Source organism: Gambusia affinis, linkage group LG22 (assembly GCF_019740435.1).
Source record: "Gambusia affinis linkage group LG22, SWU_Gaff_1.0, whole genome shotgun sequence".
NCBI lineage: Eukaryota > Metazoa > Chordata > Actinopteri > Cyprinodontiformes > Poeciliidae > Gambusia > Gambusia affinis.
In genome coordinates this window covers 21,526,301-21,548,383 of record NC_057889.1, presented here as the reverse complement: position 1 = coordinate 21,548,383, position 22,083 = coordinate 21,526,301, and the positions used below count along the sequence as shown (strand labels likewise).

General features: G+C 41.0%; 1 protein-coding gene across 1 annotated transcript; it reads left to right on the top strand.

The window, feature by feature from the left end:
- The first annotated feature begins 161 nt into the window (after positions 1 to 161).
- On the top strand, positions 162 to 20,808 carry si:dkey-119m7.4 (uncharacterized protein LOC560629 homolog). The gene is made up of 10 exons (XM_044105655.1): positions 162 to 817; positions 1,469 to 1,572; positions 1,680 to 1,834; positions 3,576 to 3,744; positions 4,134 to 4,257; positions 8,825 to 8,931; positions 15,890 to 16,101; positions 16,237 to 16,345; positions 17,745 to 17,957; positions 18,377 to 20,808. The coding sequence occupies exons 1-10, from the start codon at positions 443 to 445 to the stop codon at positions 18,381 to 18,383; spliced, it is 1,575 nt and encodes a 524-aa protein (XP_043961590.1). The 5' UTR covers positions 162 to 442; the 3' UTR covers positions 18,384 to 20,808.
- Positions 20,809 to 22,083: the final 1,275 nt, after the last annotated feature.

The following is a 22,083-nucleotide window of genomic DNA, read 5'->3' as shown; positions in this document are numbered from 1 at the left end:
TGCCCCCTCTCTCCCCTCTTCTCCCCCCCATATTATGACAAACTCCCGGTTTCACCTCCAAGCCAGTTACTTAATTTAATCTTATGAAACTATTTCAGGGAGGGCGGAGGGACAGCGGAGCATCCTCCACTGGCTCCTCCCAGCAGCTGCAGGCCCCTCCCTCCTGCTTTAAGCTCTCCCCCATCACTCTGAGGTCAGAGCAGCCTCAGAGCGTCTCAAGCTGCACAGCTACAGGTCGCTGTCAGAGCCCAGCAGGTGTGACTGTGTCTGCATGCCGACTGGCTGCTAATCGCCTGCTTGCTGCAGACTTCTATTGCAGACGTTTGTCTGCTGCTGAGCTCTCTTGTTTGGCAGTTTGAGTGTATTATCATCAGGGGATAATCTCTGTCAGAGCAGACCGGTTAGAAACATTTGAGGTGTGCACCTCCAACCGACCAGCACAATGAACTTTGATGACATTTTGAGTAAAATCGGAGGCTTTGGGAAGTTCCAGAAGCTCCTGTATGTGTGGATCTGTGTGCCTCAGATCTTCCTGGCGTTCCACATGCTGGTGTCCGTGTTCACCGGGGCCGTTCCCCCTCATCTGTGCCGCTCCGCTTGGCCCTCAGGGGCCACCCCCTCCGCTTTGAACTTCAGTCTTCTGAGCGGGCCAGACGGCCGACCCGAGCTGTCCTGCAACATGGCCCTGAACCACAGCAGCAGCGGCACCGTGGCCCCTGGAGGAACTGCGGCCCCCGGAGACAGGCACCCCACCACGACCTGCCAGGACGGCTGGGAGTACAGCAAGGAGACGTTCCAAAGCACCACTGTCACCGAGGTGAGTGGAGCACCTGGCAGAACGGCCAGAGGACCCGTTCTCAGGGTTCTGAACATCCACAGTTTCCATTAATGTGTTAAACATAAGAAGTGGTGCAGCTCTGGAATGTGGAAGGTTTTTTACCACAGACGTCTGACAGTGGGTGGGGAAAGGAGACGGACACATGCCGTTCAGACAGAGTACGATTACGACACGTGAAGGTGACGGAAGTTTGTCCTGGATAGGAACTCACCGATCCACTTCATTCGCTTCCCATACCAGAACCCATACCTGAAGTTACCGATACCGATCTGACACAGGAAAACATCTGAACTGACTTAAATCGTTTCTTAGTTTAAATACAGACATAAATGTTCTGAATTACAAATTTATTTCATAATTCTGCACCAGTAAATCACACTTAAACACTAAAAGTGCATTAGCCGCCAAAGGGAGGAACTGGAGAGCTTCATCTCTGACCTTGTATCTGAGTTTTCACAAAAACCTAAACCTGTTTTGCTGCATGTTGCTGCTCAGACTTCACAGTTCTTTCGCTCAAACAGAAATCAGTTACAGATTTCATCACTAATGCCCTCCAGCCCTGCTCCAGTTAAAGAGCCGCTGCAGAAAGTTTCAGACTTTTTCACCGACAGCTGTCTTTCTGCGTTCCAGTGGGACCTGGTCTGTTCCAACTCCAGCCTCAACAACCTCAGCTCGTCCTTCTACATGTTCGGACTCCTCGTCGGCGCTGCTTTATTCGGTTTCTTGGCTGATAAGTAAGTTCATAACCATTCAAATATTTCCTTGAAAAAAACTAGGTCATCCCTCCTTTATGTATTGCTTTCTTGAACAGTTTTTGTCTTTTTGACCCTATCTTCTTCAGATATGGTCGCCGGATCATCATCCTCATTGGCCTGGCTATTCAAGCGACCTTTGGCGTGGCTGCTGCTTTCGCTCCCAATTTCTACGTCTACACAGCCCTTCGCTTCATGGTGGGAACGTCCATCTCCGGTGTTATCATGAACGCCTTTGTTTTGGGTCAGTATCCTGCAGAACTTCAGCTTGTAGTTTGGTTCATATCTTCAGTAATCAGTGGGAGAGAGGCGGGTACACCCTGGACAGGTCAATTAAACTCACTCACATGTTTGTGGACTTTGGGAGGAACCATGAATGCATAGAAGGATCCATGTGGAAAGAACCTGCACAAGATTCAGGATCTTCCTGATGAGTGCACCCACTGAAAAACCCAACCTCAGAATTAAAAAACGTGGTGTGTATTGTTGACAATCTTCAAAGATAATGTGTGGCCCATTGGAGAGGAAAGTTTCATCCTTTCCTTCTGTCTAGGGGAAAGGTTTGCTTGGTGCATTTAAAGAGAACAAATCCTTGATGATGCCTACAAGGTTAACCCATGATAAGATGTTCCAGAACTCTGCTGATTCTTCCTACCTACATCATAGATAACTACAGATACCAACCAATGCAACCAGCATTCCAAACTAATGCTATTCTGAACCAACACAGAACAAATTGTTCCTCTTTATGTCAATGCTGTAGCACAGAAACCTCCAGAGAAATGTTTTACAACGGCAAAAATACTTGTATTTAAAGAGCTTTAACAAATGTAGATGGTTATGAAGACTAAAATTACTGATCTAATGTTGTCGACCAGGAAGTGGTAACTCAACCATGAATCCATGACCTTTTGGGTCACGGTCTCAGGACCTTTGTGTGTTTCTGGTACTGGGGTGTTTGTTTTGGACTGTCTAGGTGCTGTGGGGTGTAGACTGGGGCCTCAGGGGTCAGACTGAGACTCAACAGGTTTATTAGTGTGGTCAATGGGTTGGTCTCTGTCAAAAATACCAGAACCAAGAGTTTGATTAGGGGTATGTTGGAAAATTGGCTAGATGTCATTGTGTAGGTAACGGTTTCTCAGTTCCGGTCCTCAGGAGCCACGGCCATGCAACTTTTAGGTGTTTTCCTTCTGCCACACACCTGACCTGAATAAGAGTGATTGAGGGAGCATTCAAACGTATGCCGTTTAGTCCGTTTTAATCAAAATCCATTTCCTTTACCTCAAAAGTCCAGCTTGTTTGGGGCTAGGTGTGAGAGTGCAATCAAAATATGATGCAGACCAATAAAGCAAAGTCTTGTTCACCTAAAAATATGTTTCCTGATTTGGTTGAAGTGAACTCTGGTGCTGTTCGAATAAATATGTGAATCACCAAGTGAACTGGAAACTGCGTTAAAAGCAGGAAGTGGCATTCTGGGTAAATACAACAAAACAAACATGAGAAACTAGCACTAGCAGGAGAAATGGCTTACTTTTTTTTTTTCTTTTCCAAAATAGAAAATGCTAACTGCTAAAATCTGTCGCCACTCCATTTTGTTTACATTTCATAAAGAAGGAAGTTGCGCTCTGTGTCGTCTTCTGAGGTTTTCATGTCATTCCTTCAGTGGTTCTCGGTGCAGCGCCCCCACAGGTGAGGGTGGGGAACTAGTTTTTCAAAGGGTCTGGATCGTTTGACAAAGTGCAGTGTGAAAGCAAAGTGCACTACCTGAAAAGGCAGCACATGTCAACGGTACCGAGTCTACTGGACTACCAGGTGGTACAACAGCCTAACATCTGCAGAGGAGGTTTGAATCCGGTGTTCTGGAGCAGAGACACATCTAAAACACACAGAGCTGTTTTCCCTAATGACCAGAACTGAGAAACACAGGTGAAGGTTCAGAGGTCAGTACGTGCTTGGCTGTGTGCTCATCAGTCCCTTCCTCCCAGGTACTGAATGGACGGGCCTGAGACAGCGCATGCTGGCCGGGATTATCACAGACTACTTCTTTGGGTTCGGGTACATCCTCCTGGCCGGAGTGGCGTACCTCATAAGGGACTGGCGCAAGCTGCAGCTGGCTATATCTGCACCTGGCTTCCTCTTCATCGTCTACATTTGGTGAGTGGCCTGCAGTCTGCACAAGCACAGAAAATAAAAAAACAGAAGCTGATTGTCTGACTTGTTTTCTGCGTGTGAATTATGGCGATTCATTCTCTGTCTACAAGGCATTCCTCAGACCAGAGGAAAATGTGCTGACCTTCTTTGAGGTTGCCTCGCATGCCTCTTGCCATGCAAGTTATTTATGATTCTCATTTACATTTGACATATGCAAAAACAGAGAGAGTGAGAAAGACAGATAGAGAGAGAGAGAAAAAGAGACAAATGGAGTTATGGCTTCCTTCCAGTAAAGGTGTGAGTTTCTGGAACAAGTCAGACAGAAAATGCCCTAAAGGACTTTGAGGTGATGTTTAAGATAAATGTTTGACATAGAGTGTTTTTCCTCCCAGGGTTTTGCCGAAGTCGGCCCGCTGGTTGATGGCCAACGACAGGAAGGAGGAAGCATGGGACGTGATCCAGAAGGCAGCCGAGATGAATGGGAAGCCCATCAGTAAGGACATGGAGATGTGTCAGGTAGGAATGTGGCCTCACTGATTCTTCCTTCCACTAGAGTCACAATTAATTTTATGTTGACAGAATGCTGACAGCATAAAATTGTGTCACAACCTGCAAGCATGAGAAATTACCAACCAAGTCCCACTTTTTTTTTGTTAGAAGCTGTCAGTACCTGACTTTTAATTTTATGGCATGATAATCCTCTTTCCTTTTTTTTGTTTTTGTTTTTTGGACTGTTTGTGTAAGGTGGAGATGGGACTGCACATTCTGACAGCACATTTATTTTGGAATGTTTCTATTAAAGTTGCAGTAGGTAACTTTTATTAAAATTTTTTTTTCATATTTGGTAAAGCTGTCACCTTGGTGTGACAGTATAACAGGAGACAGATCATTTGTGAAAAGATTGATCCCCTCTGCCTTCTCGCTGTGGTCCTACTGCCATCTGCAGAAAAAAGGAATCAGTTAGAAACAACCAATCAGAGTCAGGAGGTGGGTCTTAGCAAAGTTAATCATCCTCACGTATGCAAATTTGCCTGTTTGCTGCAGCTGTGCTAACAATGGAGAAACAACGTAATGTTTTAAGGTAGCTGTTTGTCCGCCGTTATCAGTATCCATGCTAACTAGCCTGAGCATTCACTCAGCAGAAAACATGTTGTAGGGTATGAGCAGCATCTACATGAAAATATGTAAAAAAAAAAAAAAATCCAAAACATATTGTTATAAAACCTACTGCAACTTTAATAAATAATCAGTAATGAACAAAACACCAAAAGTTACAATGCTCAAAAAGATTTCAAATTAGCTTGTTGCTGCTGATTTCTTCCATGTGGTTGGTTCTGAATGATTTCATGCACAAATACTCCTACCACTACAAATGACACTACAACCACAAACCTCAATGTGAATTATTGGGATATTTATGTGACAAACCCACTCAAAGTGGTGCATCATTTTGACCTCAGGCATTCAGTCAGAGCTACTAAGAACAAAGCATGTTTGTAGGATAGAACTGGTCAGTCAAAGTCCAGATCTAAATCCAAATGAGAATTTTTTTTTTGCCAATAGCTAAAAGCTGATGCTAACAGATGTTTTCCATCCAATTTGAGCATGCAGACTTTTGCAAAAAGGATCACTTCAGTCTCTAGAATCTAGATGAACAAAGCTATTTGGAGATTTTACAAGTGACACCGCTTGTCTGATTTCTTTATGTGACACTATAAGTTTTTGAAAATCACACACCGCTTTTCTTTTACTGTGCAATTTTTTGCACTAGTTTGTTTGGGTAAGTGAAATTAGATCCCAGTAGATTACAAGAAAGTTTGTTGTAAAATAACAATGTGAAAATATTCAAGAGGTGTCGCTGCATTTAAGTAACATTTATGACATTTTGTTCATTCCACAAATTAAAAACAATACAACTGGCGACATGTTTTTAACCCAAGGAAGAAGATTTTCTTCCCTTTGTGCTCTCAGATTGTGTAACTTTATAATCCACACTGGTGACTTAGCACTCCCTCACTCATGGGATCTGTGTATTAGCTTCCTTCTTTGCAAATGCGTCAGTCATGGGACATCAGTAGATCAGACTGAGCTGCAGGATTTTAAATCAAAAAGAGGAGCAGAGAGACGCGTCCCACATGCAGTGTTCTGGGGTTTCCTCTCTTAAAGCCACATGTGGCAATCAAGTGATTCATCGATAAGCCAGAGCAACATGTGATGTCATCTCAACTCTCACACTGCTTCCATAAATGAAAACATGCAGCAGAAGTAAATGACACACAGGCATAGTGTAGATCCACATTTCCTTTAAAGCTGCTGTTTCAAACAGCCAGAGATGACTTTGGTTTGTTGGGCTAAACAGCTAGTGGCTAATGGCAGCAGGTTGGTGTTCAGCTGCCAACGTTAGCCTGAGCTCAAATTAGCAACTAGTGGTTTTGATCCAGAAGGGAAGGACATGGGAGCTGTAAACAAAGTTTTCTTTTCATAAAACCCGTCACCAAGCTTATACGTTTGCAGAGAGAAGACTTTCAGGGCAATTTTCACTGCTGGAGCTGACAGCAACGGCTCATACAGTTGAGCACAATTGGACAAGCCCTCAAGTCTGCACACGGCCCTGATCCATCTGCAGCTTCTGCTGTAGTGAAAGTAGTGAAAACATCCTTTCTTTTCAAATCAACACGCTGCAGGTTTTATCCACATCTCCCTGAGTGTTGAGATAAAATAAGATGGAAACTTATTTTAAAATATCTTTATCCAACATATTCCTGTGTCAGGAGGCTGGGAGATAAACACTTCTTTTCTGCCCTCACTTTTCTATTTCCTGCTTTTAGTTGTAACAGAAACTTTGTGGTGAGTTGTCTCTTCCTCTTGGCCCCCCGGATCCCCACTCCTCACCACCTCGTCCTTTTCTACTTTGGTTCCCCGACTCTTGGAACTGCTTTCTGTAAGATTTGTAGAATTTTCTTTAAAGCACATGGAGGCCGGATCCCTGATCCTGACACACACAACAGCTCTCAGATTACCCTGGGGGCTCTGCTCCACTTTTCTGAATGCTTCTTACAGGAGTCACTTTAAACCCAACAGCATGCAGGAATACCCACGCCTTGAGGGCTTTCCCAATTTTTGCCCAAGCTTTCATTTCACATTTTAGATACAATTCAGCAATGACACCTGGTTAGTTTTTTTCCTTGCGCTGTCAGTAACTCTAGAGGGTTTTTTTTCTGAGCCTTTCCTCAGTGAAGTCCAAACAGAGTCACTGACTCTCAGCAGCAACGCCTCCCACTGCAGCCCCCTCCGTCTAGGTCTTGTTAGTGATTAAAGGGACAGTATTATGTATTTTCCAGCCACATAATGGCATTTTATAGCACAGTCAAGTAACTATGTGACTTTCAGTTTTTACGTAAATGCTGTGCATATCAAATATGATTTAAAATAAATTTGACTTTGTAATTTAGCACTTTGAAATTGGTCCTCTGTCTCTGTAAAATCTCCTGCTCTTTCAGAAACTCCACCTTTAGGAAGTCATCACAACATGGCTCCTCTATGAGCCCTTTAACAAAGTTTTTACCAGCACTGTACAAAGAAGTAGCTCCTATGATGATCTCAGCTGATGCACAGTTCCACCTGGTATTTGCTAATTGCTCCTGGCTAGTCTGAAGGAGCTGGTATTTTTTAATCCTGAATGGTTGCTATGGAGATTAAAGAATTTCTCAAACATGTTTGAAAAATCACAGCAATACTCCAGGTATATTTTGATGAGGGAATAACATCGTAGCATGATGCAAAGCTCAAAGAAATTGATTTTACATGATACTGCCCCTTTAAGAGTAGAAGATAAAGTCCAGTTGAAAATTAAGAGCCATAATTTCACAATAAAACTAAAGCTATTTATTCTGTCACAGAACCAATTTTCAATTCACTGCGAACTCCATAGAAAGTTGTAACTGTAAAAAAAAGTTCCGTAAGATTCTGTTAGGAGTAAATATTCAGAGGTGGGAGAAAAGAGGGAGCAACTTCAGGATGACACTTCACACCTGAGAACTTACTATCCTGGAGTTATCAGAGTTTATTTAGTGTGAATAGTCAGAAAAGTGTCCTGTGTTTGAAACATCTGGTTCTCTCCTCCACATCAGGCCTCATCCTACTGGCGACGGTTAGCCTCCCTCCCTCTTCTTTCCTTTTTTTTTTCTAGCTCGCCTAAATGTTTGCCGTAGCGTTTTCTCAGCAGAACCAGTCATTCTCCTGCTTGCACAAAAATAAAAATGAATTCAGGCAGGTTCTTTTCCACTGAATAGATTCCAGACTCAGATAGGCAAACTTTCTCTAGCCAGAGGGGGCGCTGCTGTTATCCTAAACATCTCTGACTTCATTCTGACAGCACATTTATTTCAAGTCAAATATCTGCTCCAAATAAATCCACCATGTTTTTTTATTATTTTTTAAAGGTTTTGTTGGCTCTAGTGGCCTTTATTTTTATTTGAAAGTAGTTTGACAGGAAACAGGGAAGTGAGAGAGAGGGAAGACATGCAGCAAATGTCACAAGGCCGGGAATCGAACCTGCAACTATCGCCGCGAGGACTAAGGCCTCCATACGTGGGTCGTGCTTTGCCCCTGCACCACCACAGCACCCCCACTAAAATGTATTTTTATACCTCAACTCGGTTTCTCTGTGATTTATGAGCAAAGCTGCGCTTACTATGTGATCACTTCTGCCAGTTTGCCTGTGACCAGCAGTACCTGACTATCTCCAGTCTAGACACACACACGCAGGTGTGTGGATCTGGTTCTGCTCGGGTTGCATTCCCAGTCCAGTCAGCGGGGCTGCAGAGTGGAAGCTCATGAAATGAGGTAGATCCATTAGAGAAGATAACCTAAATAAACTGCTACCAAACATAAACCAGCAGCATACACTTGACAGTGTTACTATAGTGACGGCTCTTTCACCGTGTGGCACTGCTACTGCACACCGTAGTGGCCTCTGATCTGACTTTGAATAAATTCGTTTGATAACAGGCTCTCATTTGAAACATGCAAACCATTCAGAGAGCTGGATGTTTCAGCCGACCCCTGTTTGTCTTTTCACCAGGTTTATCACACTGAGGAGAAAACCGAGCTGAAGAAAAAACACTCCTTGGTTGACCTCGTTCGAACCCCGACAATGAGGAAGCAGTCCCTGATCGTCTTTTATCTTTGGTGAGTACTCACAGAACTTTACCTCTTTATCTCCTCTAGAGAAGGATTTATCTGAAACAGCCTTGGTCTGATCAGGACCGGGACGCTGTTCGCCCAAACCAGACAAGGTCGGGTCATGTCCAAGGCTGGGCCGTCTTGCTAGAGCACCTTTCAGATTGTCTTAAACTCGTCGTCGTGTAAGGAGTCTGTTCTTGGTTGCGTTGAAGTCAGAAACAATAGAAAACCATAAAATAATATTACTGAGTTTGTTAGAGAGAAAACTTCAGAGAATCCTGAGGGTCATGGAGGGATTTTTTTTTTTCCTTCTGTGTTTCCTCCTCAGTCAGTTTTTAATGCGTCTTGAATACTGAAAGTTTTCCTGCTACAGTAAAAGTTTTTGGAAGGTTTGTCCATGTATGTTAGTATCTCGTTCTTGAGATATCAGGATGCAAGCGCACCGCAACCTGATGTGCAAAATGTGAGAGAAAAATCGGTCAAACATGGTCTACATCCCTTCTCTGAGACATTTCTTTCTCTGGAAGAAAGAATAGAAAAAATACATTTGGAGTATTTAGAGTTAGTGACAGTTTTGCTCGTGTCTTTTTCATGTTGGCAGTCAGAGTGGTTTTCATGTGCAGTCCCACCTCCACCTTACACAAACAAACAGAAACTCACAGTTAATGGATCAATTTTCAACCAGTTTTCTGCACCAAAGAGTTTAAGAATATATAAATAATTCTAATTCTAAATAAACTTTTATTGTGACTGTGACTGTATGCAAACTAGAACAGGTTGTATTTGCTTATTTATTGTAAAGGAATTCAATACTTTTGCGAGGTATCGTTAACAGGAAAAGACAATTCCCACATGCCTTCCAGGGGGCGCTGTGGGAAACTGTCTGCTTTGAACACTTTTCCATTACCAGTTACTGGATATTAGCTTTCAGATGTAGATCACTGTGAAATTTGGTTATAAAGCAAAAAATTTTCGATTTTTCTGCCTTGTTGTTTTAAATGCACTTTAAGAAAAAAACCCAGCAGCAGTATAATTGTGAATGAGTCCCTCCATCACACGCTTCTGTCAGATGAGTAGAAAGTAACTCACTTACTGTTGAATATTTGCTTTAGTGTTAGCTGGATGTTGTAGCCTGCAGTATGGATTACAATATACGTTTTCATCTGTGCAGGAAATTCTAGCAGGGAACTTCTTGTCTTACCCTGTTTATAGCAAGAATGTGTACTCACGTTGTCAAAATGTTCAGAATGCTAATCCAGGAGTTTGCGTGGCGGAGCAGCATCTCTGGTTTGTTGTAGGTGTAAAGTGAGAGCAGACATCTCCGTCAGGTTTAACTGTATAAAACCAAATTCAGAACTCCAGCAGGCTACATATCCCACCTCCCTGCTGCTGCTCTCTGTCTATATGGATGGAAAGTTTCTCTTTTCATTCTGATTTGAAGAAAGCAAGCCTAGTTACTTGAAATAAAAAGCTTCACCAAGGAGGAAGAAAGCAGTCCTATGTGATCATTCATTTTCTTCTTGAAAAATTGTTTGAAAAAAAAAAAACAGCAACTGGTATTCTTGTCAGGAATTGTGTGTAAAGTTGTGTGTTTCCCAGTCCTCACTTCTTCCTGGGGTGACTCAGACCTGTTGTTATTTTTCTTCTGTATTGTTGAGCTCTTTAACAAGTCAAAGCAGAGCTGTTTCATTCAAAATGAAAAAAAATAAATAAATACTGATCATAATTATTCCATAAGATGAATACATGACTCCATCAAATAAAACAAAATAAATATTTTCAAATTGAATGAATCTTTTTATCTATTTTTTATTTATTTCAAAACGTATTTGTTTCCATATTTATTTCTTTATTTGTTTGTGAATTATTCATTTCATAATGGTGTTTTATTTTGTGACGTTTTTTTGTTAAGCTAATTTCCATATTTCACGGATGTTTATATTGCAGCTTGGTTCATGAAATATTTCTGAATAATTAATATTTCTGTATTTGTCTAATTGTTTCATCTTGATTGAAGCGTCTCTCCATATCAGAGGTCTTATCTAAAGAGGGAAACATCTTGTGATTGATTTCCTTCCTTCCTTCCTTCCTGGCTGCATGGTGGAACAGATGCTAACTCCTAGCAGCAGGACGGTCCAGGCTCTGTCTGCATTTAGTGTGCATGTTCTCTCTGGGTACTCCAGCTTCCTCCTGCAGCTCAGAAACACGGCCGTTTGGACCCCAGTGGTCACAGAACAGAACCAGTTTTTCTTGTCATATCTGCTCTGACTTTAACACTCATTCCAAAACGTTTCCTCTGTATGTGGAAAGAGATCCAGCAGTGGATTTTAGGTTTATGCTAGTATTATAATTAGCAGGTGTATTATAACTTGAAGGCTAGAAGAAAAATGAATGAATGGATAAGCTTATGGATCTGACACGCTTTAGAGCGTTGTGTCACGATGTGCTATGCGATCGGAGCAGAGAGCGATTTCTGTCTAACTGGGTCACATATTTTCTCTCTATCTCTCCTCTACGCTCTACGCTAACAAGACCTCCATTCACTGGACGGCAAACAGTTTGGTAACTTGATGCCGAAAACAGCAGAGTGCCAAGAGAACGCAATAAGTGTCATAGAAATAATTTGATTCGTGAAATATGGTTGCAAGATGACACACTGACTATTTCACAAGGCGTGGGTTTGAATATTCTTTTGTTGTGTGATCTGGGTCTATATTTGCTTTCTTGGGTTGTTCTGAGGAAACTGAATATTTATTTGTGATAATGCTGTGACTCTTTTTGCCTCTTATAGTATTTCCTTGTTCTGTCTGCATTCTGCATATTCAGGGAACAGGAATGTCCCTCCACCAGCAGGATCCTTTTCTGCTTACCGAATAACTTCTTGGTTTCACACACAAATTCTTAGTTTTACAGGTATGGTTTCTAACCAACCAGACTCTAATACGGTAATCTTATTAATATGTAATAAAACAGACAGGAATAAATGATAAATGTTTGAAAGTTCATATTTGATCTTGCATTAGAAGCTTTCTTCTGGACGTGAAGTCATTTTTCAGTCTCTTCTGCATTTTAACATTTCCAAGCCAAACAGCAGGCGTTCTCTGGCTCCGCTATGAAAAAGAGAAGGAAGCTCTTGGAGTTTTATGGCCTTCCAACATTCCTCTCAGTCTGGAAGTGTCTCCCATCTACTCGCTCTTTCCCCCAACTGGGTCGGGTTCTGGACCGCTGCAGGAAAATCAGATTCAAAAGAGCAGTAGCAAAACAAGTCAAAGTGACAGAACCAGCAGTCTTTTGTCTTTTGGGTTTCACTTTTGTCATTTTGATTCATTTTTAGTTTTTGTTTCACATTTCTCTAAAAAGACATGAAACGTTTGCAGAGTTCTTGTCATTTTTAATGATCCAGGAGCTACTTTTGTCACATTTTGTAACATCACCTTCCTAAAGTAAATGGTACAAGTCATTTTTTGCCATCCATCCTAAAGATGTTTTAGACAAAAAACACTTCTGTCAAAAAATTACTTAAGCCATTATTTTAGGAAGTCGACAATATTTTCTATTGAAAAGTTATTTGCTGAAATTTTGCATTCTGTGTTATTTTGCTTCGTAAAATCCTAATGAGCAAACATGGAAACTTTTGTTTATTTCAAGACTGCATGAGACAAAAAAAAGTTAACTGGGTGTGAATACAGTTCCAAATCATTGTGAGTGTTTGCCACAGACAGGTTCTTTACTGGTTGCATAGACCCCGTGACCCCTGGCCCCTCTGCACCGTACAAACTGAAACTTGACTCCAAATTACTCTCAGCGCTCGTTGAAGCATGTCTTAGATCAGACAGAACTGAGCACACATGGCCGGGTGGGAAACACTTCATTTATTCTGAAAAACATCCCTGATCTGAGATCCTCACTGGATGATAACTGTGGTTAAAAATAATATTTTAACATATTATATAGCAGGAGATTCACACAAATATCAAACTACTTCCTTTTGTTCAGAAAAGGAAAGTGTCGCTCCTGCTGCCCCTGCAAACGTAACATAGAGTTTTACAGTAAGAATGAATTAAAAATGTTATCTTTCATATTTATTGTTATTTCGATCTTGAGCAAAGATTTAGGCAAAAGTATAGACTAATCGCCTGATTATAGTGACTGCTTCCCGGAGCAAAGGCTAATTTAAATCAAAGTTTAGACTATAGTTTAATTTTAGATTTATATCCGACACAAATCCAGGCTTCAGTCCTGATTTAAAGGAACCAACAGTTTGTGTATATCTCAGGTTTTCAGGGAGTTTGTTCCAGGAGCAGAGAAACTAAATGTTGTCTGACTTTATTTAGATTTGTTTCTGGAAACACTGAAGAGCTGAAGAGCATCAACATGGTTCATATATGACCTATTTTTCTGGTGTTACTCGGGATTTAGCACTGGTTCCTCTGTGTCTTGTTTTATTCTGGCTTTGTTTAGATGAAGATATCTGATGTAGAAACAGACCTTATGTGGCTGTACAAATTTCAAGTTCCCAACAACACCAAAGTTTCTTGAAATCCCCATATTTCTGTCAGTTCCTTTAGCCAATTAACTAGCTACTGTAGCTATTAGCTGGTTGAACTATCTGAGTTTTGTGTTCTCTCCCTGCTGGGAGATTTTTAAGCGAAAATCCACCTTGTAGCTTTGCAACTGTAGCCTTAAAACTTCAGTAAGCTGTTAGCTTACTGAGCGAATGTTTGTTTAGGCAAATTCATCTGCCTTGTGACCTCAGGAACAACAAGCAGCCATCTTTAGGGCTCATCGGGAGCACCGTATTATTCTTTGCAGTCCTAGAAATTGTCAATGTTCTCTTTAAAAGAAACGTTACATTACTGGAATAATATCATGTAAACTTGAAATGCTATTGGTGCAAAAATAAGCAGGCCTACTTCATATCCAGTGACCTGCAATCCAACTCATATAATTCCATCCAATATCACTTTCATGGACAGTGAGCGATGGACCAGTCAGCCAGGATAATGTTTGGTAAGACTAACTATGTGCTCTGTAGTAGAATCCACTGGCTGTTCTGTGGCACCACTTCAGATGTCTAACTCTGATTCTGACTACTTCTGGTAACGTAAACAGAAGTGAACGGTCTCAACCTGCCAGACCTGTTCTCACCAAGCTTCAGAAAGAACCAGTTTCACAGGAAAATACAGCTTGTAAGCTGAAGCTTGTTACTATAGACTTTTTAGGTGTTCACAAGTGAACCAGACTTCACGCCTGGCATCCCATCCAGTTAGCTGAGATCTGTATCCTTTTCCTAGCAGCCTGTTCCTTTACATCTCTGCCAAGTCAGACAGAGTGTGTGTGAAACACCCATCAGAACAGCACTTTCCTGTGACCTGCATTCTGTCCTTACACAGATGACACGCTAAGAAAAGTTGGAAAAACAAAGTCACTAAATAGTTATTTTCACTGAGTGGAATGCTTCCATCCCGAGGTTTGGGTGTGCCTCGAAACATCCCTTTGTTCAGCTGTTAAAATGGGAGCTCTGAGCTGCAGAGGGACCTTCTTTAAATGAAACCGGTCTAAATGTAACTCTGTCGGATTTAGTTTTTCTAAATGTTGTTAAATGTGACACAAAATGTGCCTCATTTAGCAACATTTGGTGCCAGAACATTTAGTGCCAGAAAGCCCTGGGATCTCTCTGCCACGCCCACAAATGACTAGTGCATAACCAGGTGGGTTGTTGTTCTCTGAACTGCAAAAGCCATAATTGCATACCATGTAGAGAAATTAGTAAACTAAACTAAACATTCAAGTTTAGCTGAGTTATAATCTACTACATTATTCTCTGTGATAATATCACAGAATATGCTGCCCAAAAATAAAAAGAGCAAGAACTGCTTTTGGAAACACAGCAGTTTGAACAAAACCTGAACGAAAAGAAGAAAGTAGCTTCAGTTTCAGACCACGGCTCTGAATTTGGATTCTGTGACCTTAATGTGACAGTCAGTCACCTGGCAGAGTGAGCTTCTACTGATCTTGGATTACTATTGTTCTCACACTATGTAATATCTTTAATAGAAAGTGTGACATTGCTTACTTTCAAAATTACAACAGTATCAAGAAAAATGAGGAAAATTCTGTGCAATATGCCTTTTTTTATATTTGATTTGCATTAAAACTTTCCCCCTCTGCATTATGAAGGAGAGTGAAACAGCAAAATGACCAAAGCTGTAGTTGAATAAACCATTGTTTACGAAAACCACAAAAACACCTTACAAAATACTCTTATGAAAGTTCTTACATGTAGGGTTTCATAATTTTCTTCTCTGTCGCCATCCTGTGGTTATATCAGGAATGACATTTTGAATAAAATGAGAAACACAATATTTTTTTCCAACAAAAAAACCCCGCTGTTAGGAAATGACAAGAGAATAAAGAAGTTTTTTTTAAACCCATTTGCCCAGAGAAGGAAAGACGAATCCTATAACTGAACAATCCTGATCGGATCACATGCGGCGCTGGTTCTCCTGGCAGTTCTGTCTATAAACACTGCTATGGTGAAAAGTGGAATCAAACCCCTTCCAAGAGAAACATCTTCTAACAATCCATAAATAATTCAATCACAATGACCGTGTGATGTTTTAGATCAGCACTCAGAAAACTCCAATGATCCTAAGCCACAGTAAGAACTGATCAGGTCCACAAGACAATATCCAGCTGGAAAATTACATAAGATCTGAAATATTCTGAACTGGCTGATAAAACAGCCTCTTAAAATGTTCCAATTGCTCTTGTTTAGACCACAGAAACATAAAACAGAGCAAGAGACATGAAAGCAACAAACACTTGCTTAACAGCCAGAACCTAAACAGGACTTCATGTCATTTTGGAACAATCTTCATATAAAATGATGCCATGTGCTAATGTGTGTCTTTCTGTTCGCTGGTCACAAAGAAGCGTCCTAACGTCATCCTTCATGTTCCAGGTTCGTCAACGTCCTGGTGTACTACGGCTTGTCCCTCAACATTTCCGACTTCGGAATGAACATCTACCTGACCCAGATGATCTTCGGCCTGGTGGAGATGCCGGCGCGCACCATCACACTGTTCACCCTCAACCGCTCACGCAAGTTCTCTCAGCTGGCTTTCCTAGCAGTGGGAGGTTCTGCCTGCCTGCTGACCACCTGCATCCCCAGCGGTACGTAGACACAGTGCACACAGACTCTACTTAATCTTTCTAGTCAAATTAAAAAAAAAAAAAAAAAAGACAAGTCCTTTTAAACACAGTTTTTTGAGTGGTGACAACCTGTTGTGTCATCTTTTTTTTCTTTAGACCTGCCCGTTGTCAGAACGGTCCTGGCCATGATCGGGAAGTTTGGGATTACAGCCTCTCTGTCCATCATTTATGTCTACTCAGCTGAAATATTTCCAACAGTGATCAGGTGGGTGTTGCCCTGCAGTGCATTTCTGTGTGTTGTTTGGTGAAAAAAGATCCTAAAACCCTTTGCTCAGCGAACTTAATCTGTTTTAACAATGCCGTCTAGGATTTACGTTGAAAGGCAGACAGCTGCCAGTGTGTTGTAAGAGAAACCAGACGCTCACACAGACATTTGATCCAGTCCAGCCAGTCTTTACTTAATGGAAACTGTTTTGGAGAAGTTGAAATGGAAAACGTTTTTGGCAGCTCGGCTCTGAGGTGTTTTTTGTCAAAACAAACATTTATCTAATATCACCTTTAAATTTGATTGACAGTCCAATAGTCTAACATCCTTTTTGTTACTATCAGGTAATACATGAAAGTGATGTGTTTAGTAATTCTGTTCATCAGCACACTGGAAGAAAACCAAACACATAAGAGCATAAACATTTAGTATGGTTTTATGGTGGTGGAGGAGTCATGATGTGGGCATGTGGTTTTTATCTGATTATTTAAGGCAGTAAAGTGTGTCCAGTTTTTTATTACCTGCAAATGTCAGTTACAATTTATTCACATTACATCTTGCTTATCAATGGAATCTTTCAGCAATAGTGCTGACTTACATGAGAGTCGACATACCAGGGGCCTGCAGGGGCCCCCGGAAAAACTTCAAGCCAAGTACAAACAGCGCTGATACTGAAGAAAGATCAGTTAAAGTACTACAAGCCTTGCAGCAGCATTCAGAGAGCCTAAACCACCACAGGAGCCAATATTTCCCAGGGTTCCCTGTGAGGGGATGGAACTTTACAGCTGAACTTTTAAGGTGCATTCAGGGACAACTCGGACTCTGCATTGTATATAAAGCAACTCAAAAGTGCTGTAAACTCTTGTTGCACAACATATCGGCACTAACATTGGTAACGGCCAATATGAGTCATTTTTTTTAACATATTGGTATCGGTCGGAAAAATAAACTGGGTCAATATTAGCAGCTAATATTTATTTTTCAATGTCATTTGTTTGTGGAAGGGGAGAGAAAGAGGTTGGTCATGTGACAGCGATGCAGCAAAGGATTGTGGGGAGTTTAGCCTAAGCTGAAGGAGAAGGGAGAAAGCTGTGGTGAAATCAATGGCATTGGAAGAGCAGTGAAATAGATATAATGTTGGTAAATATTGCTTATTGGCCATAACAGCAATATTAATATTGGATCAGGGTATCCCTTATGTAAATGTTTGTTATTCTCAAATATCAGAACAGTGTTATTCAAGCATTTCCTAAAAATAAGTTGTATCATTTATTCAGGCATCCACTTAATAAATAAGAAAACTCCACACTTTGGGAATCACTGCCATGTGCTAATGAAGTTCCTTTGTGAACAGCCTGTCTAACCAGACTGTCTGCTCCCTCACTGCTCTGATCTACAGGCAAAATGGGATTGGTATAGGCTCCATGTGTGCGCGGATCGGCGGTGTCCTGGCTCCAATGATGTACCTGCTGAGGGACATCAATCCTCATGCTCCCATGATTCTCTCTGGCCTGTGCCCGCTGCTGGGCGCTGGGCTGACCCTGCTGCTGCCTGAGACGGCCAACAAGCCTCTACCGGACACAATCGAGGACGTCGAGGGAGAAAGCCTCAGGTCTGACTTCATAGGTTTTACTCTTCTGGGTTTTTTTCTATCTTAAATGCAAAACATAATTTTTTTTGTGTATTCATTATTACTCTGAGTTAATTGTTCTTTCAGCAAATGGCCTTTTAGAGTCTGAATACTCCAGTTAATGATTAATCGATTGCTAAATTAGTTGACGATTATTTCAAAGATTGATTCATCACAATTCATCCGACTAATCGCTTCAGTCCCACTTGGTATTGAACTTTTACATAGAAGCAATAAGGTATTTTTAAGTGAGTGATTCTGACAAAATGTGTAAAAGTTAGAGTTCTTAGCAAGGTGCTGTATGTGATCAAATAAAAGTAGTAACAGAAAAAAGTAGCAAAGTTTTGCTCCAAAGATCTGATATACAAAACTTCTTTATTTTTCCCCCCTCCTTTCATTAGTGATTAGGAGGAAGGTGGGAAGGCGGCCATCTTTGATCCGAGGAATGTTACCATGGACACCCCCAGGAAGGATTAGCATCCAAGCACTGGCTGGCATATGACATGTGGCATTTAGTATTTTTCAGTTTATGTTTTTTGAGACATAAGTCTTTACTTCCAGTGGAAGTTTCAGTTAGACTTTGTGTTTAAGGGTCTTTACAAGCTACCCAAACTCTTTAAATAATGGTATGTATGAAAGTGTTTTTATTCCTTCTTGATCAGTTTTGTATGTTTTTTATGGAGTAATTTCTCTTGTTCCAGCGCGGTGAATTTAGGGAATTTAGAAAGTGTCATTCTGGTAAAGATGTGTAAAATCCTTATAATAAATTATTCCAGTGCAGCAGCCTATCATCACAGACGAATGTAGAAAACTCAAATTTCTAATGTAAAGTGTGTTTATTCAGTCTGAAAGTAAATTCTCTGAGGAATAATTGTTTTTACAATTTCCTCTGTGGCACAATTTTTGGACGACCGAGTTTAAGTTTGATGCTGGAAGCCACCAACGTTTTGTTTGAAACCATCTGGTCGTGATCTCTGTCTAGCAAACGTTCTCAGTGCCTCGAAACAACAACATGGGCCCACAGCAACACAGAGCCTTCACCGTACTTGTTACTAAAACAAATCTGATTAAATTCCCAGCAAACTCTACATGTTTACATTTGTGTTGTAAGACAAAGAAGGTTCTTTTTTTCTGGCACCATTCCCAAACTAGTCTAATGGTTGTCATGGAGCCAGAATGTCACGTTTTGCTGGCTCCTTGTTCTGCCTACTGGCTAAAAGAAATAGTCCTTTGTGTCACATCATATTTTTCCCTAGAGTAACTGAAACTTATTGGAGTTCCTATACTCTGATCAATATAGAAATAACTAAGGTTGAGATTTCAACATTGGGTTTGTTGCTTTTAATTTAAAGAGGGTTTTTTGTTGTTGTTATTGTTCTTAGAATTATCTGCACAGTTGATGGCAACAAAAAGGTCCTGGGTTGGAATCCTGACCAGGGGTCATTCTGTGTGGAGTTTACATGTTCTGCCTGTGCATGCATGCATTTGCTCCAGGTGCTCCGACTTCCTCCCACTGTTCAAAAACATGACTGTCAGGTTAATTAGTCTCTCTAAATTGTTCTTAGGTGCTGTGTTTGTGTGTGTGTGGGGGCGGGGGGATGCGTGTGTGTGTGTGTGTGTGTGTTGCTGTTTGTCCTGTGTGCTTCTATGTTGTCTAGCGATGTGTCCAGGTTTCTCCACATTTCTCACTAAACCACCATTTGAAATAAGAACCAATGCCAAGAATGTAGACAATAGATGTTTGGAGAACTAATAATTTTGCCACTGCTAATTTTATTAAACATAATTATTCTTCATCATGGGATTTTTATCCCTCTGAATTAATGCACTTATAATAGACTGTATGTTTCAGGGTTTTTTGGGGGGGTTTTGGTGATATTATTCAGCTGCTACAAAAGATAATTTTATCTTTTTTAACACAGCTTTACAATGCAGGGCATTTTATTTGGTAAGGTGTTGTACTTTGTAAGAGTTTTATTTAAGTATCAGGCAGTACTTGTTGCCAGGCAGTGCAAGACGTCCTGCCTGATGATGAGTTGGTGGTGCCTGAAGCTACATGGAGAGCAGACTTTAACTGAGCCCTTCAGAGCAAATTAAACAGGCCATCCTGAGACACTTTCACCTCACAGCTCAGTTCTGATTGTGCGAAAGCAAACGGTTTTCGTCTGACAGTATCAATCAGATGATATTTGTGCAATTTGATTTTCTTTTTCTGCATTATTTTGTCTGACGGTTATATGGTTACAATAAAGGGACCAAGAGACATTTTATTCAGTATTGTTCTCCCAGTTCGCTGTCAGTAATTTATCGGCGCCTTCCGCACTAACCGTGGCAGTTAGCCTATGAACAAATGTGAAGAAACTGCTTTCCCAGACTGTTGTGAAGGACTTTTTCCGGCTTGCTGGGAGCTCAAACCTTCAAAGCATCCAGCAGCTGTAGGACTTATCAGCCAGAGTTGGTTTTTTTCTTTGTTTTGCCTCATCATGTAGTTTTGCTGAAGGGTTTGCTGATACATTTGCGGACCTAAAGGCCAGTTGAGCTACGGCTGGTGCAGCTCTGCTGCCTCCCACTGGCCCACTTAAAGCCAGGTGGGAGTGGGAAGCGCCTCCATGTTTACAGTGATATCTCGCAACAAAACATGTCTTTGAGGAAACACTCTTTAGTGGATAGAGGGTGTCACCTCCTCTCTGGCAACCAAAACTGTATCTGATATGTGAAAAATGGGCTTTACATCTCATCCATGCATTTATGAACGTTCACATTATTTTTCAGATTATATTGTTGATACTGTATATTTTTACTGACTTTGTGAAATAAAGGTTGTCTGACAGCATGCGTGTGTCACTGGGTATTTGTGTGGAAATCCGTGGGATAATTTGAGAATGTACTCCAGTTGTTTTAAAGCTTAGGCGTGTAAAGAGTCCAATGTGATATATTTTGTAGGAACAAGGCTTTATATAATCAGAAGCAACTGTTTTAAGACTACAAAATATAGATTTTATCTAAAAGAAACTTTATCTATTATCTAAATAGAATTGATCTAAAAGCCCAACATTAGTTTCCCTCAGGATCCACAGGAATCCGGGGCCTGAAGAGATATGTTGTTCTGTCAGTAACAGATAAGCCTAATTATTTATGTCCCAGGCAGGTTTGGGGTTTAATTAATCTTTTAATTCAATCAGCACATCTCCTCTATGCCATTAATCTAATCTAAAGATACATTCATCCCTGTAAGGTTGAACTCAGCATCTGGCTAGGCTGCTCCAAAATGTTAAGTTGTTTCTCTGTTAAGCATGTCTTAATCATTTTATCTGTGTGGTTTGGGTCGTGATCCTGCTGGAATCTCTGGTGTTCCCCAAGCCCAGGTTTCTCTGCGGTCTTTGTTCACATTGATTAGATCACCTTTCTCAATGGTTGAAAAAATCCCCAAAGCATGACGTTCCTACCATCATGCTTGATTGATCAAGTGGTGTTCTTGGGATTGAACAACAAGGTTGCATTAACATACCCAATTTGGGTTATTTTTTATGTGCCTTACTCAGAGAAATGGCTTCCTCATTGGTCTGATTCCATGGTAACCAGCAGTCTGATGCATCTGCTGGGCTGTGTGCATTAAGATGTTGCCACCGGCATGACCTAATTCTTCAGGATGGCTTGGAACCTTTGACTCTTCGTCGTCTCTCATATCATCAGTCTTACATGTGTCACTTTTGGCTTCCTACCCAAAGCCACTTTTAGTGGTAGGAGTAAACAACATGACATGCTCTTTATGTGTTAAGTAAGTCGAACAGAATTTTTTTTCTCTGATATTTTAACACACACCTACTGTATGTCATTTGCAGTAAGGAGAAACTTGTTTGCCAAGATGAAATATCCCCAAGGATATGAATAATTTTGGGCTGAACTTTTTCTTTACAGTTTTGTACCACTTTCTGTTGGTCTATCGGATAAAATTCAAAAGAAACCTGTAGGAAATAGTCTATAGATGCAACAAGAAAAATAGCGGTCAAGAAGTATGAATATTTTTGCAAGGCACTCTAATTCCTCGACTCCCGCAGAGTTTTTAGCAGACAGACGTTGGTATGAGACGGGGGTTGCTTACATGTTG

Coding starts and splice junctions, on each gene's coding strand:
- si:dkey-119m7.4 (XM_044105655.1), top strand. CDS start 443: ATGAACTTTGATGACATTTTGAGTAAAATCGGAGGCTTTGGGAAGTTC. Junction 4,258..8,824: donor AGGACATGGAGATGTGTCAG/GTAGGAATGTGG, acceptor TCTTTTCACCAG/GTTTATCACACTGAGGAGAA. Junction 16,102..16,236: donor GACCACCTGCATCCCCAGCG/GTACGTAGACAC, acceptor TTTTTTCTTTAG/ACCTGCCCGTTGTCAGAACG.